This window comes from Hydra vulgaris, chromosome 08 (genome assembly GCF_038396675.1).
Source record: "Hydra vulgaris chromosome 08, alternate assembly HydraT2T_AEP".
NCBI lineage: Eukaryota > Metazoa > Cnidaria > Hydrozoa > Anthoathecata > Hydridae > Hydra > Hydra vulgaris.
In genome coordinates, this window is record NC_088927.1 from 33084070 (window position 1) to 33101785 (window position 17716).

Below are 17716 nucleotides of genomic sequence, written 5' to 3' on the forward strand. Positions count from 1 at the left end.
ATATATATATATACATATATATATATATATATACATATACATATATATATATATATATATATATATATATATATATATATATATATATATATATATATATATATATATATATATATATATATATATATATATATATATATATATATATATATATATATATATATATATATATATATATATATATATATATATATATATATATATATATATATATATATATATTAGACCATTTCAAAATTGTATATAAAAAAAATAATTTTTTTATATACAATTTTTGAACTTTATTTAGGCTATCCTTTGATTTGATGTGGTTTATGGTCAGGAAAATTAGTTCAAAATGATATAATTTTTTAATATAATCACAATGATATAATGTTTTAATAAAACCAGTAAATACAAGCTCAATTATTACAATAAGTATATTAGATCCAATACGAAAAATCTTATTTTTTAAGACGTAAGAGTCAAAATCAAACCATTAACTAGGGACAGTAAGGTGAATAGAGACAGAAACTAGAAAAGTTTCTTCGGAAGTCTACAAAGTGACGGCGGCATCTAATAGACCTATGAAATATTCTTTCTTATTATACATGATTCAGACTCATATAAACGGTAACATTTTGATTTAACTTCAACATTAGCTAAAGATTACTTAACATGCGTCTAACGTTAACTAGTATAATTTGATTGATTTCAAGTTTCAGGAAAAAGTATCTAATCCTGAGGTTGAATTAGTGCGATAGTTGTTTGCCCAAAACTTAGGAAAAAAGCAAAATTTATATTTTAGCTAAATTGATCAGGTTTTGAACTTGGAAAAATGTTTTAGAACATTTCTGCGTGCTGCAAAATACGGGGATGGGTCTAGAATATAAGAACAGTTCAAAAGTGTATTTATCAATCTTGATTTAACTACAACGCAACGTGATCTTGTCAAAAAACGTTTCAAAAAATAGATTGAACAACCAAATAAAAAAAGAAGTTATTAGAGATTATAAACATGGGATTCGAGAAAATAAATTTTTAGAACCTCAATTAGAGACTTTGTCCAGATAAAAATATCTTGGGCAGACAATAAACGCACCCGGCTGTTAACCAGCTTTGTACCCCTGTCGTTAACAATTAGAATGATGCAGATGTATTAATATTACATTGTATCCAGTTTAGGATGTTGAATATTGGGTCTTTTTGATTCGATGCATGGGTTTTGCTTGTTTTTATGAATGGGCAACTCATTCTATTATCTCCTAATGAGGGTACAGCTCTAAAACTTAGTATTATGGTTCTGAAGTTGACTGAAAATTAGGTTTCCCGAACTCTGTGGTAGCTCTCAGAGAGGCTGATTTCACCAACATTGTAAAATATCAGAGTATTAACAGTGCCGTGTTGCGCATGGATGGTGTCCCTGTTCCTACTTTTGATGTGCGTTACCCCTCCCCCCTCTTTCCTTAAATTGTTATTATTTTTATATTTCTGCAAATTTAACATAGCATATTGTTTGAAAATGAAAAAGTTTATTAGAATAGGGTGTTTAAAAATGATATAAGATTTTAATAAATATCGCCCTCATTACTAGATGGTCTGGATCCGCCCCTGGGTTAGTGTTGAGTATTACCAGTGCGCAGGGCCGTACCGAGCCAATTTTGCGCTTCGGGCAAGAAAAGAAAATTGCGCCCCCTCTTCTCCTCCCGTCCTTAAAAAAAAAAAAGAAGAAGAAAATTAAACGAAAAAAATGATTTATTGATCACAAAATTTATCACATCAAGTTATAAGTAAAATTTGTCATTAAGGTTGCACAAACTTTAGTTCAATGCCACTTTTCTGGCTTTTCTTGAGGCAAATTCACTAATGACATTATCAAAATCAATGTTGTTTGCCACTTCATTTTCAATTGAAATTATAGCCAAACTAGACAAACGTTCTTGGCCAATTGTTGACCTCATATAGTGTTTTATGAGCTTAAGTTTACTGAAACTTCTCTCACACGTAGCAACTGTGACTGGTATGGTGAGGAAGATGCGAATAGCAATTGTTGTGTTGGAATAAGCATCGGTCAAAGAATATTTTTAAATGAGCGGCAAAATGTCGATTGGGCTAGATTTTTCAAAGTTGTCCATCATTGCGGCAGCTTGATATTTAAAGCTTGCCATTTCTGACTGGAAATTGGAAGAATCTAAATCTGCCTTGTCAATTTGAGATAAATTTGCAGCTTTTTTCTTGAGTTCATCCACTGAACTTTTAGAGAGTGAATGCCCACTGAGGTAGCCAAAATCAGAGGATACAGCAGACATCAGCCTCATACCGCCACTCTATTTGTGTAATAATGCTGTCAAACACAAAGTTGCACTGAGATCCGAATTCTGTTTCTGCTGTGAGAAGGTGAGAGTCATCTTCAGCTTCATAAAGTGCTATTCGCTTCACATTGCGCTTCCTCTTAATTGGAAAGCCACCATCAATTCCGCTCTGGTTAGCTTTTTCTGTGGCATCTTTAACAATATTGTCCACCCCAACATCTCAAAAATTCTGAATGAAAGCCTTCAACCATTTCATTTTTTTTACGGCAATGTCAATTGAAATGGTTTTTGACTGAAGCAGTTTGTTTTCCCGGTCAATTAGAGAAAGAATTTGACACCAGAAATCCAACAAACACAAAAAACTGAAATCAATATGAATGAGAAGTTCTTTTGCACTGCTAACTGTGACAGCATTTGTCATGGGATTGTGGATAATCGATTCCAAAACTTGAAGAACATCTTTGATTTGTCTGTGCAATGGTGTAATTGCTTCTTTTTTGGTAGACCATCTTGTGTCACTATTTCCCTTTAATGAGATTCAACGTTTTCATCAGTTTTTCCCATCTTGACGTGAAGCTTGAAAAAAAGTTAAAGATGGATTGAATCTTTCCAAAAAACGTAATCATGAGTGGGGAAACCTCAGCAACATGAATACCAACAAGATTTAAAGTGTGAGCTGCGCATGGAACAAATCTTGCTGACTCATTAAGAGAATGGATGTGAGCTTTGACGCCATTGTATTTTCTAGACATTTTGGCTCCATTGTCATAGCCTTGGCCCCGGCAATCGGAAATGCTTAGACCATCCTTCTCCAATTTTTCACTTATCTCTGTTGCAAGACCTTTTCCGATTTTTTGGTGAGATTCAATGAAGTCCACAAAGCTTTCCTTAATTGTGCAGGTTTCATCACTGATGCGGACATACCTGATGATCTGAGTCATTTGCTCTTTGTGGGAGGTATCTGGAGTGCAGTCAAACAGAACAGAGTAGTATTTAGCTTCTTTGATGTTTGACAAAATTTCTTTCCTGACTTTCTGCCCAAGTAACTCAATCAGCTCATTTTGAATTCAAGGAGAAAAGTAGTATGTTGTGGTTTTTTTTGCTTTAACAGACGCAATGTGTTCAGCCACTAAAGGATAATAATGGCTAATCAACTCAATTAAGCTTAGAAAAATGCCACTGTTTTGTTGACCGATGTCTTCTGTTGTCCCCCGAAGGGCAAGATTGTTCTTGGCACAGAAAAAAATTACATCAACAATCACTTTTAAGATATCTCTCCGCTTTTTCATCTCTCCACTAATAACTCTCTACAGATCAGAATTCAGGGTCTTTCCTTCCTTGAGGTTTTTTTCAAGAGTTTTTCGATCAGAATAGCATCTTTGGTGTTCATTGCTGTTTTCGTGTTCTGGAATTCTTGGGTTTAGTTTTTTCCAGTCACAAAGCCCTTTAGAAATTTCTGAGAAATTGTTGGTTTTTGTTGTTAAAAATAACAAACAGCAAAAACAAAATAAAGAATCTTTTTTATTGCTGTACTGCAGCCAAGTGCGAACAAATTTTTTACCATTGGGATGAATTTTTTCATACCATTTTGAGCTGAAGTGTCGCATTTTGTTGTCAAAATCACACACCGTGTTTGGGAAAAATTCTCTTCTGTCTTACTCTGGCCTATGCTCAATCAAAAAGCATCTTGTTTTGTCCGTTATTTTAGGCCATGTTGCTGGATCCCTATGTTGAAAATTTTCTTCCGAGGCCACTGGAATTTCTGAGATTTCTGAATGAAGTTCATCCTCGTCCATTTCAGCTGGGCCTGAAAGCTAGGCATTTTCATTTTCCCTGGTTAGTTCTGAATCAGTTGTGCAAAATTCTTCTTGACTTTGGCTGATGAAAATCTCCTCTTCAATTAATTCCAAATGATGATCTCAACTCAATTAAAGTCAATTATAGGATCTGTTGAATTGTCATTAATTTCAATGCAAATATCCTCTGAAATAATTTGTTTCTCCACTGAGTTTGTTACCAACCACTTTTTGAAACAGTTTTGTAGTTTCTCGTCACTTTCTTCGCGCTGTTTTTTATTCTTTTTAAATTCAGCACCAGATAACTTTTGGGTTCGACTCATAATAGAATTATAATGCTCAAAAGTTATCAAAGGTATATTAGTGTTATAGGGGGCTTTTTTGTTCAGTATATGAGCTTTAATATTTAAGAGTTTGTGTCAAGAGGCGGAATTTTAATTAATTTTCTTATCAACAGCAGCGACGCCGTGAAAATTAGTTTCATAAACTGATTATTGTTTTTTTAATTTATTAAAGTTTGCGCCCTCCCAATTTTGGCGCCTCAGGCCGCGGCCCGGCCGGCCCCGCCCTTGGTACGGCTCTGCCAGTGCGCTTTAGGTACATACACATTTTTTAAGAAACTTTATTAAACTCCTATCAGGTGGAATTGAGACAAACATCTAAAACAGTTGGTGTCTCTATTTAATTCAAATGTGGGGCCGGCTCAAAGGGTGTGTGTGGGATGTTACCCCACCCCTCCGTCAATGATTTTTTCGTTCATTTAGTCGGCAAATTTGACCCTTTTAGACAAGTCAGTTGGCAAATGTAGACCCTTAAGACAAGTTAGTAGGTAAATCTTAACATTCAGTCGGCAAATTTTGAGCTCTTTTTTTTTTATCGGCAAAAGTTGTAATGGCAACAACACCCCCCCCCCCCCACGTGACACCTACTCGCGCCGGCCCTGTGTGGGGTCAATAACAAACAGAAAACAAACAAATACTAAGGCAGTCAATAATTTTCATTTATCAAAAAATGCATAATTTCATAAAAGCAGTATATGGCCTTACTTATCCCAATGAAATATACCATATGTATAAACATATGCAATATGTATACACATATGCAAATATGAAAAATACAAAACTATATACTCAGTCAGTGGTTACAGAAAAACCTTTAAAAATGTTCCTTTACTACCCCGTTTTATAGTATGTCAGAAAAATAAATTGTCTGACAAATCAAAAACCACTAGCTAGTTGCTTGCTCATTTCCCACTTACACAGAGTCTAAGACATCTCTGAGTCTATCGAATCTAATTGCCATCCTTCTATGGTATAGATGTTCATAAAAACTGACTAAGAAGACAATGATAAACTTAAGTTAATAATTACTGCTACCAGCCATTTTTTAAAAAGATTAATCACACGAGAGTCAAAGTATGTAACGAAACTGTAGATATAGTAAAATAAATAATTAGTTTAAACAAAAGCAAAAAAGTCTGGTAAACATAAGAGAGTGATGATTTAATTCTAACAAAAAATAAAAAAGTATAAATAAAAAATTAAATAAAAAACCAAAAAAAGAAAGACTATTTAAAAAAGAACTTAATAGAGAAAAACTGTAATTTCACAGAAACATTAAATCCTATGTTATGATAAATAAAAGGTTGGTCTAATGTTAACAAAATTTGAGTAAGTGCTCATACAATGCTCACTCATTCACAAAGCTGGATAAGTGATCATAATTTCAGTCTGGATCATCCAAAAAATGCCATCATGGATAGCATTTTTGCTAGGTCCAAACTGAAACCATGCTCATTCATCCAGTTTTGTATCCAGCAGTTGGATTAAAAAATTTGCATTTTTTCCAAATTTAAAGGCTTTTGTTAGGGTGGGATTATCATGCTTAACATCTATGTTATAGATGTCTACCTTATAGAATACCTTATACCTTGTCTACATTATAGACTATAAGGTCTGAATAAAACTATCACAGCTCTTGCAACAACCTCCACATGGCAATGTTTTAACATGATTTCTTCATTTTTACTAACATTTACTATATGGGAGTTTTCAGCAACCAATATTCTTTTTTGTATCTTTTACAAAGTTTGCTTTAAGCATTATACTCGTATATCAGAGACCTAAACTGTTTGTACAAAGATTGTATATCATCTCTTAATTCCCAACAAGGGTTGGGCAACTAAAAAAAAAGTGAAAGTGTAGCCCAAAAGTGTAGAATAAAAAATTTAGCTAACCATTTTAAAATTAAAAAACAATCACCTAAAATTCTAATAATTACAAAAAATCGTATTATTATTTATATCAATTTTAGTGTCAGTTATATTATAACTGAGAATAAATTTTTGATAATCATTTTTAATTTTAAAATGGTCAGTTAAACATTTGTTTTACACTTTTGGAGTACACTTTTGCTCGTTTTCACCCAATCAGTTGCTCAACTCTTGTTGGAAAATAAAAGATGTTATGCATATATTTTATATGCTTCATGGAGTAACTTGTTACATATATTTAGGCATCAACGGATTTGTTTTGCAAAAGAATAATATCCTATTATTAGTATTGCAAAAGAATAAAGTTTATTTATGAATACTTCAAAGCAACCATCTATTACATCCACTTTGGTTTCAAAGTATTTTTTAAAGCATAAAAACATAGTTGTTATAAGAATACTATTCTTTCTAATTGATTGATATAGTTAAACACTTTCTGAGTTTTATCAACTTTAGAAGTATCTATTTGAAAATTTATATTCAAATCATTTTTAATTGTATTTCAGAAAATATCTAAATTGTTGACACTTTTACTACAAGAAAAAGTGTTATTTTGTTTTTTTAACAGTAAATGATTTTTGTTTTGTAAGTATTTTTTTGTGTGTTGTAGTATTCTTTAATTGCTGAACTTTTATTTGAAATTCAACTAAAATTTCATTTAGTTGTATTTCTATTTAAACAATGGACTAGTAATTTTTATCTGAAATAAAATGGTTGCTGCAAATAGAAATGGAATGGTCATCAGAATAATTACCAACTCTGTTAATGGTATATATGCATTTTTCTTCATGCTCCTTTGATAAAATTTTACTTTTTTAAAATTTTATCTTCCCCTTCGTTGCAAACTTTATTTAGCAAACAAAAAAATTTACTTTTTCACAATAAGAGGCATTTAAACCAAATAAAAAGTTACAGTATAGGCCTAACAATTTTTGCTGAGAACATTTTTGTTTTGATGTTTTGTATATATTTTGGCTTTTTGACTACAGAGCTTGCTAAGTTGCATTTTATTTTGAATTTTTAATAATGAACATTTTAAATGAGTATGTGTACTTTTCAGGTTTATAAACTTTTTTTTCAAGTTGCACAAAGCAAATAGTTTGTTTGACAAAAAAAAAAAAAAAAAATGCAATCACATTTGGGATAGATCCCTCCAATATTTAGTTAGTAAAATAGATTCAATAACTGATAAGTTTGTCTCAAAATCTACTTTGCAAACATAAATACTTGGTTTAAAATTATTGCAACAAAATAATGAAACTAAAATTGTATATAAATGTATTATTTATATACAACCTGCAATGCTGTTAGTTTGAGATTAAATTTTGATTTTTATAAAGGAATGATGATAAAAAGGACAAAGTAAGATGATAAAATTTTTGCTTTGAAAGTAAGCAAAGTTTTGTTTTATGTTAGCTTAATATATAATATATAAGCTTTAAAGTATACTGAGATCTTTTTGCATTTCAGTATACATTAAACGATTTAAAAATTATGGAATTATTATTAATAAAAAATGGATTAATAAATTATGGATTTATAGGTATCAAAAAATTTGTCTAATTTTTTTTTGCTGTTGTATAGCAAAACTGCTTTTGATAGTGATTTTGATAGCAAGCACATGCTAATCAAAATCACTTGATGATAAATATAACTGATGATTGTTGACTATATTGTTAAACAATAAACTAATTCAGTTTAGTGTTCAGTTTTTATTTACATATTTTTTAGCTTGTATTACCTGTCCATAGTTTTGATATCAGATAAAAAACTGTTATTACTGTTATAATTTTTACATAAATTTTTTGAAATATATGATTATATTTTTTTTTTGAAGAGAAATTTTTTTTGAAATGTTTTTTTTTTTAGTTCTTAACTCTTAACTCAAAAATATAGAAATCTTATCTTTCAGAGACCTAAGCTATTTTTATACTAAGATAGTATAACATCTTATATACTAAGTATTTACTATCTTATACATTAAGTATAACTTGAATATTGTTAGTGTAAAAATAAAAGCCAGAGAAAATGTTATTATAAAGTGTTATAATGACGATATTATCTATTACAGATTATTTCTAGCCTTCGAAAAAGTTTTATGAATGGTAAATTAAAAAGCTATGAAGCTAGACGCCATCAGCTAATTCAACTTAATAAGTTATTAGACGAAAACAATGAAGCAATTTGTGATGCACTTTGGAAAGATCTTCGAAAGGTAATGTTATTTGGAAAAAAATAGCAATGATTTCTGACTGGACATATGTTTTGAATTGATTTTTTTTACATGATAGACTTCTGTTATAAGTTAAAGCCTAAGTTTTAAGGATTTAATTTATAAGTTTGTATAATATATGTATGTATAATATATGTATGTGCACTATTATATATATATATATATATATATATATATATATATATATATACATATATATATATATATATATACACATATATGTGTATATATATATAAAATGTATATATATATATATATATATATATATATATATATATATATATATATATATATATATATATATATATATATATATACATTTTATATATATATAAAATGTAAATATATATATATATATATATATATATAAATATATATATATATGTGTGTGTGTGTGTATATATATATATGTGTGTATATATATATATATATATGTATATATATATATATATATACACTATATATATATATATATATATATATATATATATATATATATATATATATATATATATATATATATACATACATGTATATATACAGTGGGCGGCTAAATTACTAGCTACAGTTTGTTTTTTCACAAAACCTACAATTAAATATAGATTTTAAATGAATAAATTTGCTTCTACTCTTACATTCTTAAAGATTTTAATACCAATAATAGTTTTTTACATTTTTTTTATGAAGTTGTAACATTTGTAAATAATTGTGGCAATTTTTAGCATTGATAAGCTAGAATATGCAAAAACCTGCGAAATACGTCTTTTTGCATATTCTTAGCAAAATTATTATTTGTGTGACAATGCATGCATACTAAATGAAACTTTTGTCAACTGTTTGGTGTTTTTGTGACTCTGCCTCATTTTTATTCATCAATTAGTACTTTTAACTAAAAATATTTGAACTTTGGGGCCTAAAAATGGGAAAAGCTAAAGATATATCAAACAAAAAAATTTCAGAAATATCTGCTTCATTAAAACATTCAAATCATTCCCAAAGAAAAATTTCTAATTTAGTTAAAGTTTCTGTGATGACAATAAGCAGAATTGAAGGTAAACTTGATAATAAAAAAACCTGTACAAAGTGCCAGAATAGGAAAATGTGGGAGGCCAGGCACACGACCTTGAGAGATGAACGGGCAATTCATTACATTTGTGTTAAAACCCAAAGAAAAAGTACAAAACGCAGTTACTATAATCATAGAAGAAATCAGTATCAAGATTTCTAAGAAAACTAAAAGGTGTTGAATAGCAAAACTTGGGTTTAAATGCTACAGACCTTTGTGGAAACCTAAACTTGCGTCAGCAATAAAATTAAAATACTTGACTTAGGCTAAACAAAACCAACATGTCTTTGCTGAAGATTGAGAAAATGTAAGTAAATACTTATTTAACTGTTTATTACAACAGCATCACTGATTAAGACATTTATGTGAGTTTTATATTTTTATTTTTATTTGTTTTTGGGTGTGTTTCACAGATGAGTCCCAATTTGAAATATTAATGGATAATTCTTCTTTTGTTAGACAAAGGAAAGAAGATAAATATAACCCAGACTGTGTTATGGAGACGGCAAAACACCCTCTAAAGGTGATGGTGTGATCAGTTGTAACTGGTAAGAGCAGTAGCCTTCTTTATATAGTTGAAGGGATGAAAAGCCAGGATAAATATAAAAAAAGTATTAGCTACCAAATTATTTCCTCAGTTGCATGATTGGTTTCCTGATCCATACAAATGCATCTTTATGCATGATTCTGCCCAATGCCATTAAGCTAAATCAGTGGCAAGATATTTAGAGTCAAAAAATATTACTTTTTTACCATGGTCTGGCAATTCTCCTAACTTAAACCTAATAGAGAAGGCTTGGGAACTTTTAAAGCAGATAATTGGGCATGATACTAAAACCAACAAAAAAATTCTCATAGATTCACAAAATAATCCCTGGCATAATGATCAGGAATTCAAAGCAAATGTAAAGATTGCATCTAAAGTATGCCAAGAAGGATACAAGTAGTAATTGATGCAAAAGGTGCCCCAACAAAATACTAAAAAATATTTTGTATTATGAGTTTTTATAAATAAATGTTTAACAATAGTAACAGTGTTTAAATAAGTGTTTTACTTTTTAAATAAATATATTTATTTAAGCAAGTAGGACTAATATTTATATAAAAATTTAACATAAGACTACATAAAAAAGCTTATAATGGTTAATACAATATTTTTTGCAAGTGTAACTAATAATTTGGCCGCCCACTGTATATATATATATATATATATATATATATATATATATATATATATATATATATATATATATATATATATATATATATATATATGTATATATATATATATATATATATATATATATATATATTCAAATTGTGTACATATATATATACATACCAGTAAAAAGTAAAAAAAAACTTAAGCTTGGTAAGCCTTAGAAACAATAATTTCCTTCTAATATTACCAAAATTTTATTTTGTCAAATTAGTTCTTCTAATGAAGCATAGTTAATGATTTTTTAAATAAAATCATTATTTAACTTCTATTTAAAAATTTGTTTTTAAAAAAAATTAGTATTTTAGAATTTTTTTTAGAAAACATATTTTCCTAGAAAATGATAAATGCAGTTTTTCTTTAGTAAAATCTAAAATCTTTATTTTATTTTTAAATATTATTTTTAAAATCCTTTTTTCATTACGCTTTTTTTGATACCCAGGTTGATCTAATTGGAAAAAAAAAAAATTTATTATTAGGGGCAAAACAATTTTTCAAAGACGAAGAATTACTAATACCAAGCTAAAGAATTTATTTTTTTCAAAGTTATTTTTTCCAAGTTTTAAATACTGTTTTAAATACCACATTTTAAAGTTTTAAATACCACAAATAAAAAACTAATCTTTTTACAATTTCAAAAAAAAAAGGAAAATCAGTATACCTAATGTATAGCTTTATTATTTCATATATAAACAATGGGTTAACAACAAAACCTCATTAGAAATAAATAAATTACATGCTCTTTGTTAACATTTTAAGCCAACACATTATTAACCAACAAATATCTCAACATTTTAATGTATAAAATCTCCTGAAAAAATCTCTGCTAAAACAAAATCACCTTTATAAATAAATCTATTTGACCAAAAAAACAAAAACTTCTATAAACTTAAAATAAATAAAACATAGAAATAGGTAGATATGATGAAAATAATAAACAATTTGTGATACACTGTTTTTTTTACTCATCATGTATCATAGTCCATAAATATTTTGTAGTTTAAGAGTATTTTTTAATTTTGCCATTTTTTGGCTTATAAATAAAAGTAAAAATAAGTAAAAATTTTGTCCATAATTAATAATTTATTATTTATTTCAAATATTATTTAATTATTTATTTCAAATATAATGTGAATGATGAACTTATTGACCATGTGTCAGTTGTTAACCATTTAGAAGGAAAGTTGTTAAAATAAGTCTTAATCCGGTAGAACAGGGATTTTAAAAACAGAGGCAGCTTTAAACAAAAATGGCTGACAGTCAATGTTAATGTCTCTGTTCTTGTCTAATTTTGAAAGTATTCTGCTACAATTTGCTAAGGAGATTTTAGTTTTAGATGATTATATTTTGAAATAGGTATGTTTATTACTAATTAAAAGTCCCCTGTTTACTGTTCATTTGTAGCCATTTATGAGGGTGGTCAAGTAATAGATCAGAAAAACTTGAAAAATTTAGTTATTTACCAAGATGGTCAAAAACTCAGTGATTCCTTTGTTTATCTTACCTTGTCATAATATGAATATTTCACGTTTTAATGATTTATCAGACCAACATTTTCCATATTTATTAAACCAAAATGAGCAGAGAAAATAAAAGAGAATGAGAGGGAAAAAAAATGAAAAAAAAGCAAAAAAAATCAAGAAACAGAAATGATATGATAAGTCAGACTAATCAATTTCTGTTCCTGAGTTTAGCAAATTGTGAAGATTCTGACTTGTATAAAGATTCTTCAGATGAAGATAGTTACTCTGGAAAAGTTACTCTATAGTTACTCTGGAAAAGGAGGACTTCATAATTGTAGAATATGAAGGGAGCTGTTTTCCAGGGAAAATAGCAAATTGTGTCTGATGGCTGAGAGATATCAACAATGGTTAAGGATGGCATTTCTTCCTATTATTGGCCAGATAAGTAAGATAAGCTTGTATATATAGGAAAGAAATAATAAGGAAAATCCATTATAAAAACTTGTATTCTTGATATGAGTCATACTTATATCTGAAATAAATGCATATTCATCATTTCATTTGTAATAAAATGTTTTATTTGTGTTGCATTACTTCAAAAATATGTATAGGCATTGTTATATTCATTGTAATAAATATAAACTTTCACTTTTCTCTCATTGAACATATGGTCAACTACTAAAGCAAAGGACAAGTCAATTACTAACATAAAATCATGATTTAAAAAAACTGTTACAAAAACATAAAAAGATACTAATTTGTAAAATATTGCTCAAAAATATGCTAGAAGGTAGTATGATAAGTTGTTTGACTATGTAATTAGCAAACAACATTAAAGATATGACAGTCATATGGTATATTTTCTCTAAAGTCAATTAATAGTACCTATTTACCTTAACATTTATTTATTATTTTCTCTAAAGTCAATTTACCTATTACCATTTACCTTGACATTTATTTATTTTTTCTTAACTCAAGAATTTTGATTAAAATTCTATAATTAAAATTTAATTAAAATTCCTTTCAAAATAAAAATTTGTAAATGAGCTAGAAGTTTGTAGCTCATTTACAAATTTTCCTGCTTAGACTCTACTACAGCTTGTGGTCCTGACAACATACCTGTTATAGTCTTGCAAAAGTGTTCTTCAGAACTGTTGTCTATACTTTCAAAACTATTTAACAAGTGCTTATCAATGTCTTGTTTTCCAGCCTGTTGGAAAGCAACCTCTGTTATCCCTATTTTCAAAAATTCTGGAAAGCGATCTGATTCGTCTAACTACCGTCCCACTAGTCTTCTTCCTATCAGGAGCAAGGTTTTTGAATCTTTAATTAACAAACACTTAATCTCTCATCTTGAATCTAATAACTTTCTGATCATCAATATGGATTTCAATCTTCTACAGCTGATTTGCTAACAGTAATAACCCATATGTTTTATTGTGCATTAGATAAAGGTGAAGAGGTTAAGGCCATCGCTTTTGACATTTCTAAAGCTTTAATAAAGTATGGCATGCTGGTCTTCTCCATAAGCTTTCTTCTTACGGAGTATCAGGTAACATCTTTAAGATTATTGAATTCTTCCTTTCCAATTGTAGTATAAAAATTTGCCTCGATGGACAGCACTCTTCTTCTTATTCTGTAACTTCATGGGTTCCTCAAGGTTCTATCCTTGGCCCTATACTCTTTTTAATTTACATTAACAATCTTCCAGATATTCTCACATCTAAGATGGCATTGTTTGCTGATGATACTGCCATTTATTCTTGTCGTGATAAGAAATCAACACTCTCTGATTGCTTGGAGGGGACATTTGGGCTTGAAAAGGATCTCATTTCTGCTACAGCATGGGGTTTACAGTGGCTGGTGAACTTCAATTCAGATAAAACTCAATTTTTTTCAGCGAATCGTTATCGCAATAATTTAGATCTTCCTATATTTATGAATGGTGATGTACTCGATGAGTCATCTACTCTTCATTTTCTAGGATTAACTCTTACTTCCTATCTTATTTGGAAACCGTAGATCAAATTTATGGCAAAATTAGCACCTGCTAAGGTTGCATCTCTTTATCGAGCTCGACACTTTTTTACTCCAGATTCTATTCTTTATCTCTATAAATCTCAAATCCGGTCTTGTATGGAATACTGTTGGAATGCTGTAACATATCTGGGGCTTATCTTCCAATGATGCCCTTTCTCTTTTAGACAAGGTGCAAAAGTGCATTGTAAACATAGTTGGACCTGCTCTTGCAGCCAACCTCCCATCATTATCACATCATTGTAATGTTACTTTCTCTTTTCTACAAATACTATAATGGGCACTGCTCTAAAGAGCTAGCATTTCTTGTGCCACCTACTAAAATTCATTCTTATGTTACTCATCATTCAATTAAGTCTCATCCTTTTTCTGTGACTGTTCCTAAGTGGTCCAAAAATGCTTATTCGTCTAGTTTTTTTCCTCGAACATCAGTTCTTTGGAATTCGCTTCCTTCATCTTGCTTTCCTGATTCATATAATTTGCAATCTTTTAAATCTTCTGTCAATGGTTATCTTGCTCTACAATCTTCTTCTTTTCTTTTCCAGTAACTTCCAACACTAGTAGTGGTAGCTTGCAGCCTTGTTGGAAGCAAAGATGTTAAAAAAAAAAATTATTTTAATATCATAATAAAGAATATAACAACAACAATAACAAACCCTATATAAAAACTTAGGGCTTTATTAAAACCTCATTCTATGCTTGCATTAAAATTCTGTTAAAAATAAAAGCCCAATAACTGTCTAACATACAGTTATGTAATATATCTTCTTGCATTTTGTAGAGAGTAGTTGAGAACTGAAAAGTGTATATAAAAAGGAATGCGTAAGCAACAAAACTCTCACAAAAACTTATTCAACATTTTTTTAAATGAAAAAACTTGTTTACTTAGTCAGTTACAAACAATTTCATTTTGTAGCATAAATTATTTAAAAACTTTTTTTATAGAATTATGTAAGCATTATTTATTAAGTTTTAATTTTTTAAGTATTATTTATTATATTATATTATATTATTATTATATTTATTATATTATAATATATTTATTAAGTATTTATTATATTATAATATATTTATTAAGTATTGCCAAAATCAATCAATTGTTTTTTAAGTAAATAAAAATTCATGTTATATCTTTATAAAGTATTGCTAATTAAAAATCAGTCAAACTACATTTAATATTTATTATGAATCAGTCTAAACCTTTTTATAAAAACATTATTGTTTATAAATCTAGTTGTACTAGATATCCCAGAATTACCAGTCAAAAAATTACACAAAAACAAGCAGATCGAATACCATTTATTAACATTAAAAATTATTGCAAGTGTTTTAATTGGTTTTTTATTTATATTATTATTTGTACTGTTTTATATAGTTAGCATATAGTTATAATATCAAATGAGTATTTTATTTATCAAGTATTAATTGCTATTTGCTAACATTTTGTTTATTTTCTTTGTTTTAGTCCAATGCAATAGCAAAGACAACTGAGATCCTTAGTGTAAAGATAGAACTTGCAGAAAGTATATTTAAATTTTTTGTCATTTAACATTTTATCACAGTCACAAAGCAAATAAATGTATAAAATAAACAATTATTGTTATAAATTATTATAGGCTTCTGGAAGCACCTTAATAACCACAAGTATCCCGGGTCCCGGGAACCCGGTAATTTGTTTACAGGTGTTGACTGTTTTCCCAGGTACACAGAATTGGCCATAAAAAATCAGCTAAAAGAAATTTTTAATAAATATTAACCTTAAGTGCTGTAACTATTTGTTTAAGTTTAAAATGTGTGAAAATATTATTAACAGGGTTGCTTTTAGTTTAAACTTCAACTAATAAACTTCTTGGTATAAGTCTAAGAGTGTTATGGAGTCGATAACCACAAAGCCCTATTTACTCAATAGAGATGTATCTCACTTAAAAAATTTTCTGAAATATATTTTTGCAAAATAATCAGAATATATTGCAAAAAGAAAACTGATTTATATGGATACTTAAATAGCTTCTTTTAATTGCGTGTGAGAACTTTTTCATAAGAGAATTTTTCAAAGAAGTTGATAGAGTTAATTTATATATATATATATATATATATATATATATATATATATATATATATATATATATATATATATATATATATATATATATATATATATATATATGTATATATATATATATATATATATATATATATATATATATATATATACATATATATATATATATATATATATATATATATATATATATATATATATATATATATATATATATATATATATATATGTATATATATATATATATATATAAATATATATATATATATATATTTTTTATATATATATATATATTTATAGTTTAAATTGAAAGTTTAATTAAAAGATATATTTAAGAATTTAAATATGTTAAAGAATATAATAAGGGGCTCATTACATGAGTTAAATTCAACCCGGGATGAAAATTCAGCTCGATGCCAGGTTGAAAATTGTTTCCTATTACATAGCCGCTTTCATTCCGCTGCAACTTTCAGTTTTAAAATTTCAACTCGGCCGGGATAACAAAAATTTATGTAAAATGTCTATTGGTGAAAATAATAATATTTTACTATTAATGTTGTTTATAATTCGACAGTGCAATCTACTTACAGCACTTATATTGCAACTTAATGGTTTAGTAATTACTTATAAACTATTAGAAAGCAAATGAAATATTGCCCTTGGTGCTTATTTATGCACACAAAAAAATAACTTAAGAAGAACTTTAACGTAAGAAGAAACTTGCTTGGCAAAGACTTATGAACAGAAAATCTAGAAGTTTATGGGTAGAAAAGGGGAGAACTGATTTATGGTGGCAAAATATGATTGGTGAAACTTGCTGGAAAAGAAATTTCTGAATGACAAAGGAGTGTTTCTTGGAGCTTGCTGCTATTATAGATACTGTTGTAAGTCCTCAATCTAACTGTCCAAGTTATCGTTTTTTAACTACACACAAAAAACTAGCAATAATCATTTATTATTTAATAGATACTGGTTCTTTTTGGATGACAGCCAATGTTTTCGGCATTCATCTATGTACTGTTTCAAAAACTGTAAAAGTTGTATGTGATGCCATAAATAATATCGTTTGTCCAATATATTTACATCTACCTAAAAACAAAGAAGATATGATGAAGTTAGCTTCACAGTTTGAAGTAAAGTTCGGCATGATACAAGCCTTTGGATGCATTGATGGCACTCATGTCCAACTAAAACGTCCTATTAAAAATGGTCAAGACTACTTTTGTTATAAGTAATATTTTTTATTAAATGTACAAGCGGTATGCGATAGTAAAGGA

General features: G+C 28.2%; 1 protein-coding gene across 1 annotated transcript in view; it reads left to right on the plus strand.

Moving 5' to 3' along the window:
• LOC100201546 (aldehyde dehydrogenase, dimeric NADP-preferring) overlaps positions 1-17716 on the plus strand; it is a 67448-nt gene that overhangs the window by 12270 nt on the left and 37462 nt on the right. Inside the window, exons 2-3 of the mRNA XM_065803469.1 lie at positions 8431-8574; positions 15843-15900. Coding sequence (XP_065659541.1) covers positions 8431-8574; positions 15843-15900 — 202 coding nt within the window. The remainder of the gene's footprint in view (positions 1-8430; positions 8575-15842; positions 15901-17716) is intronic.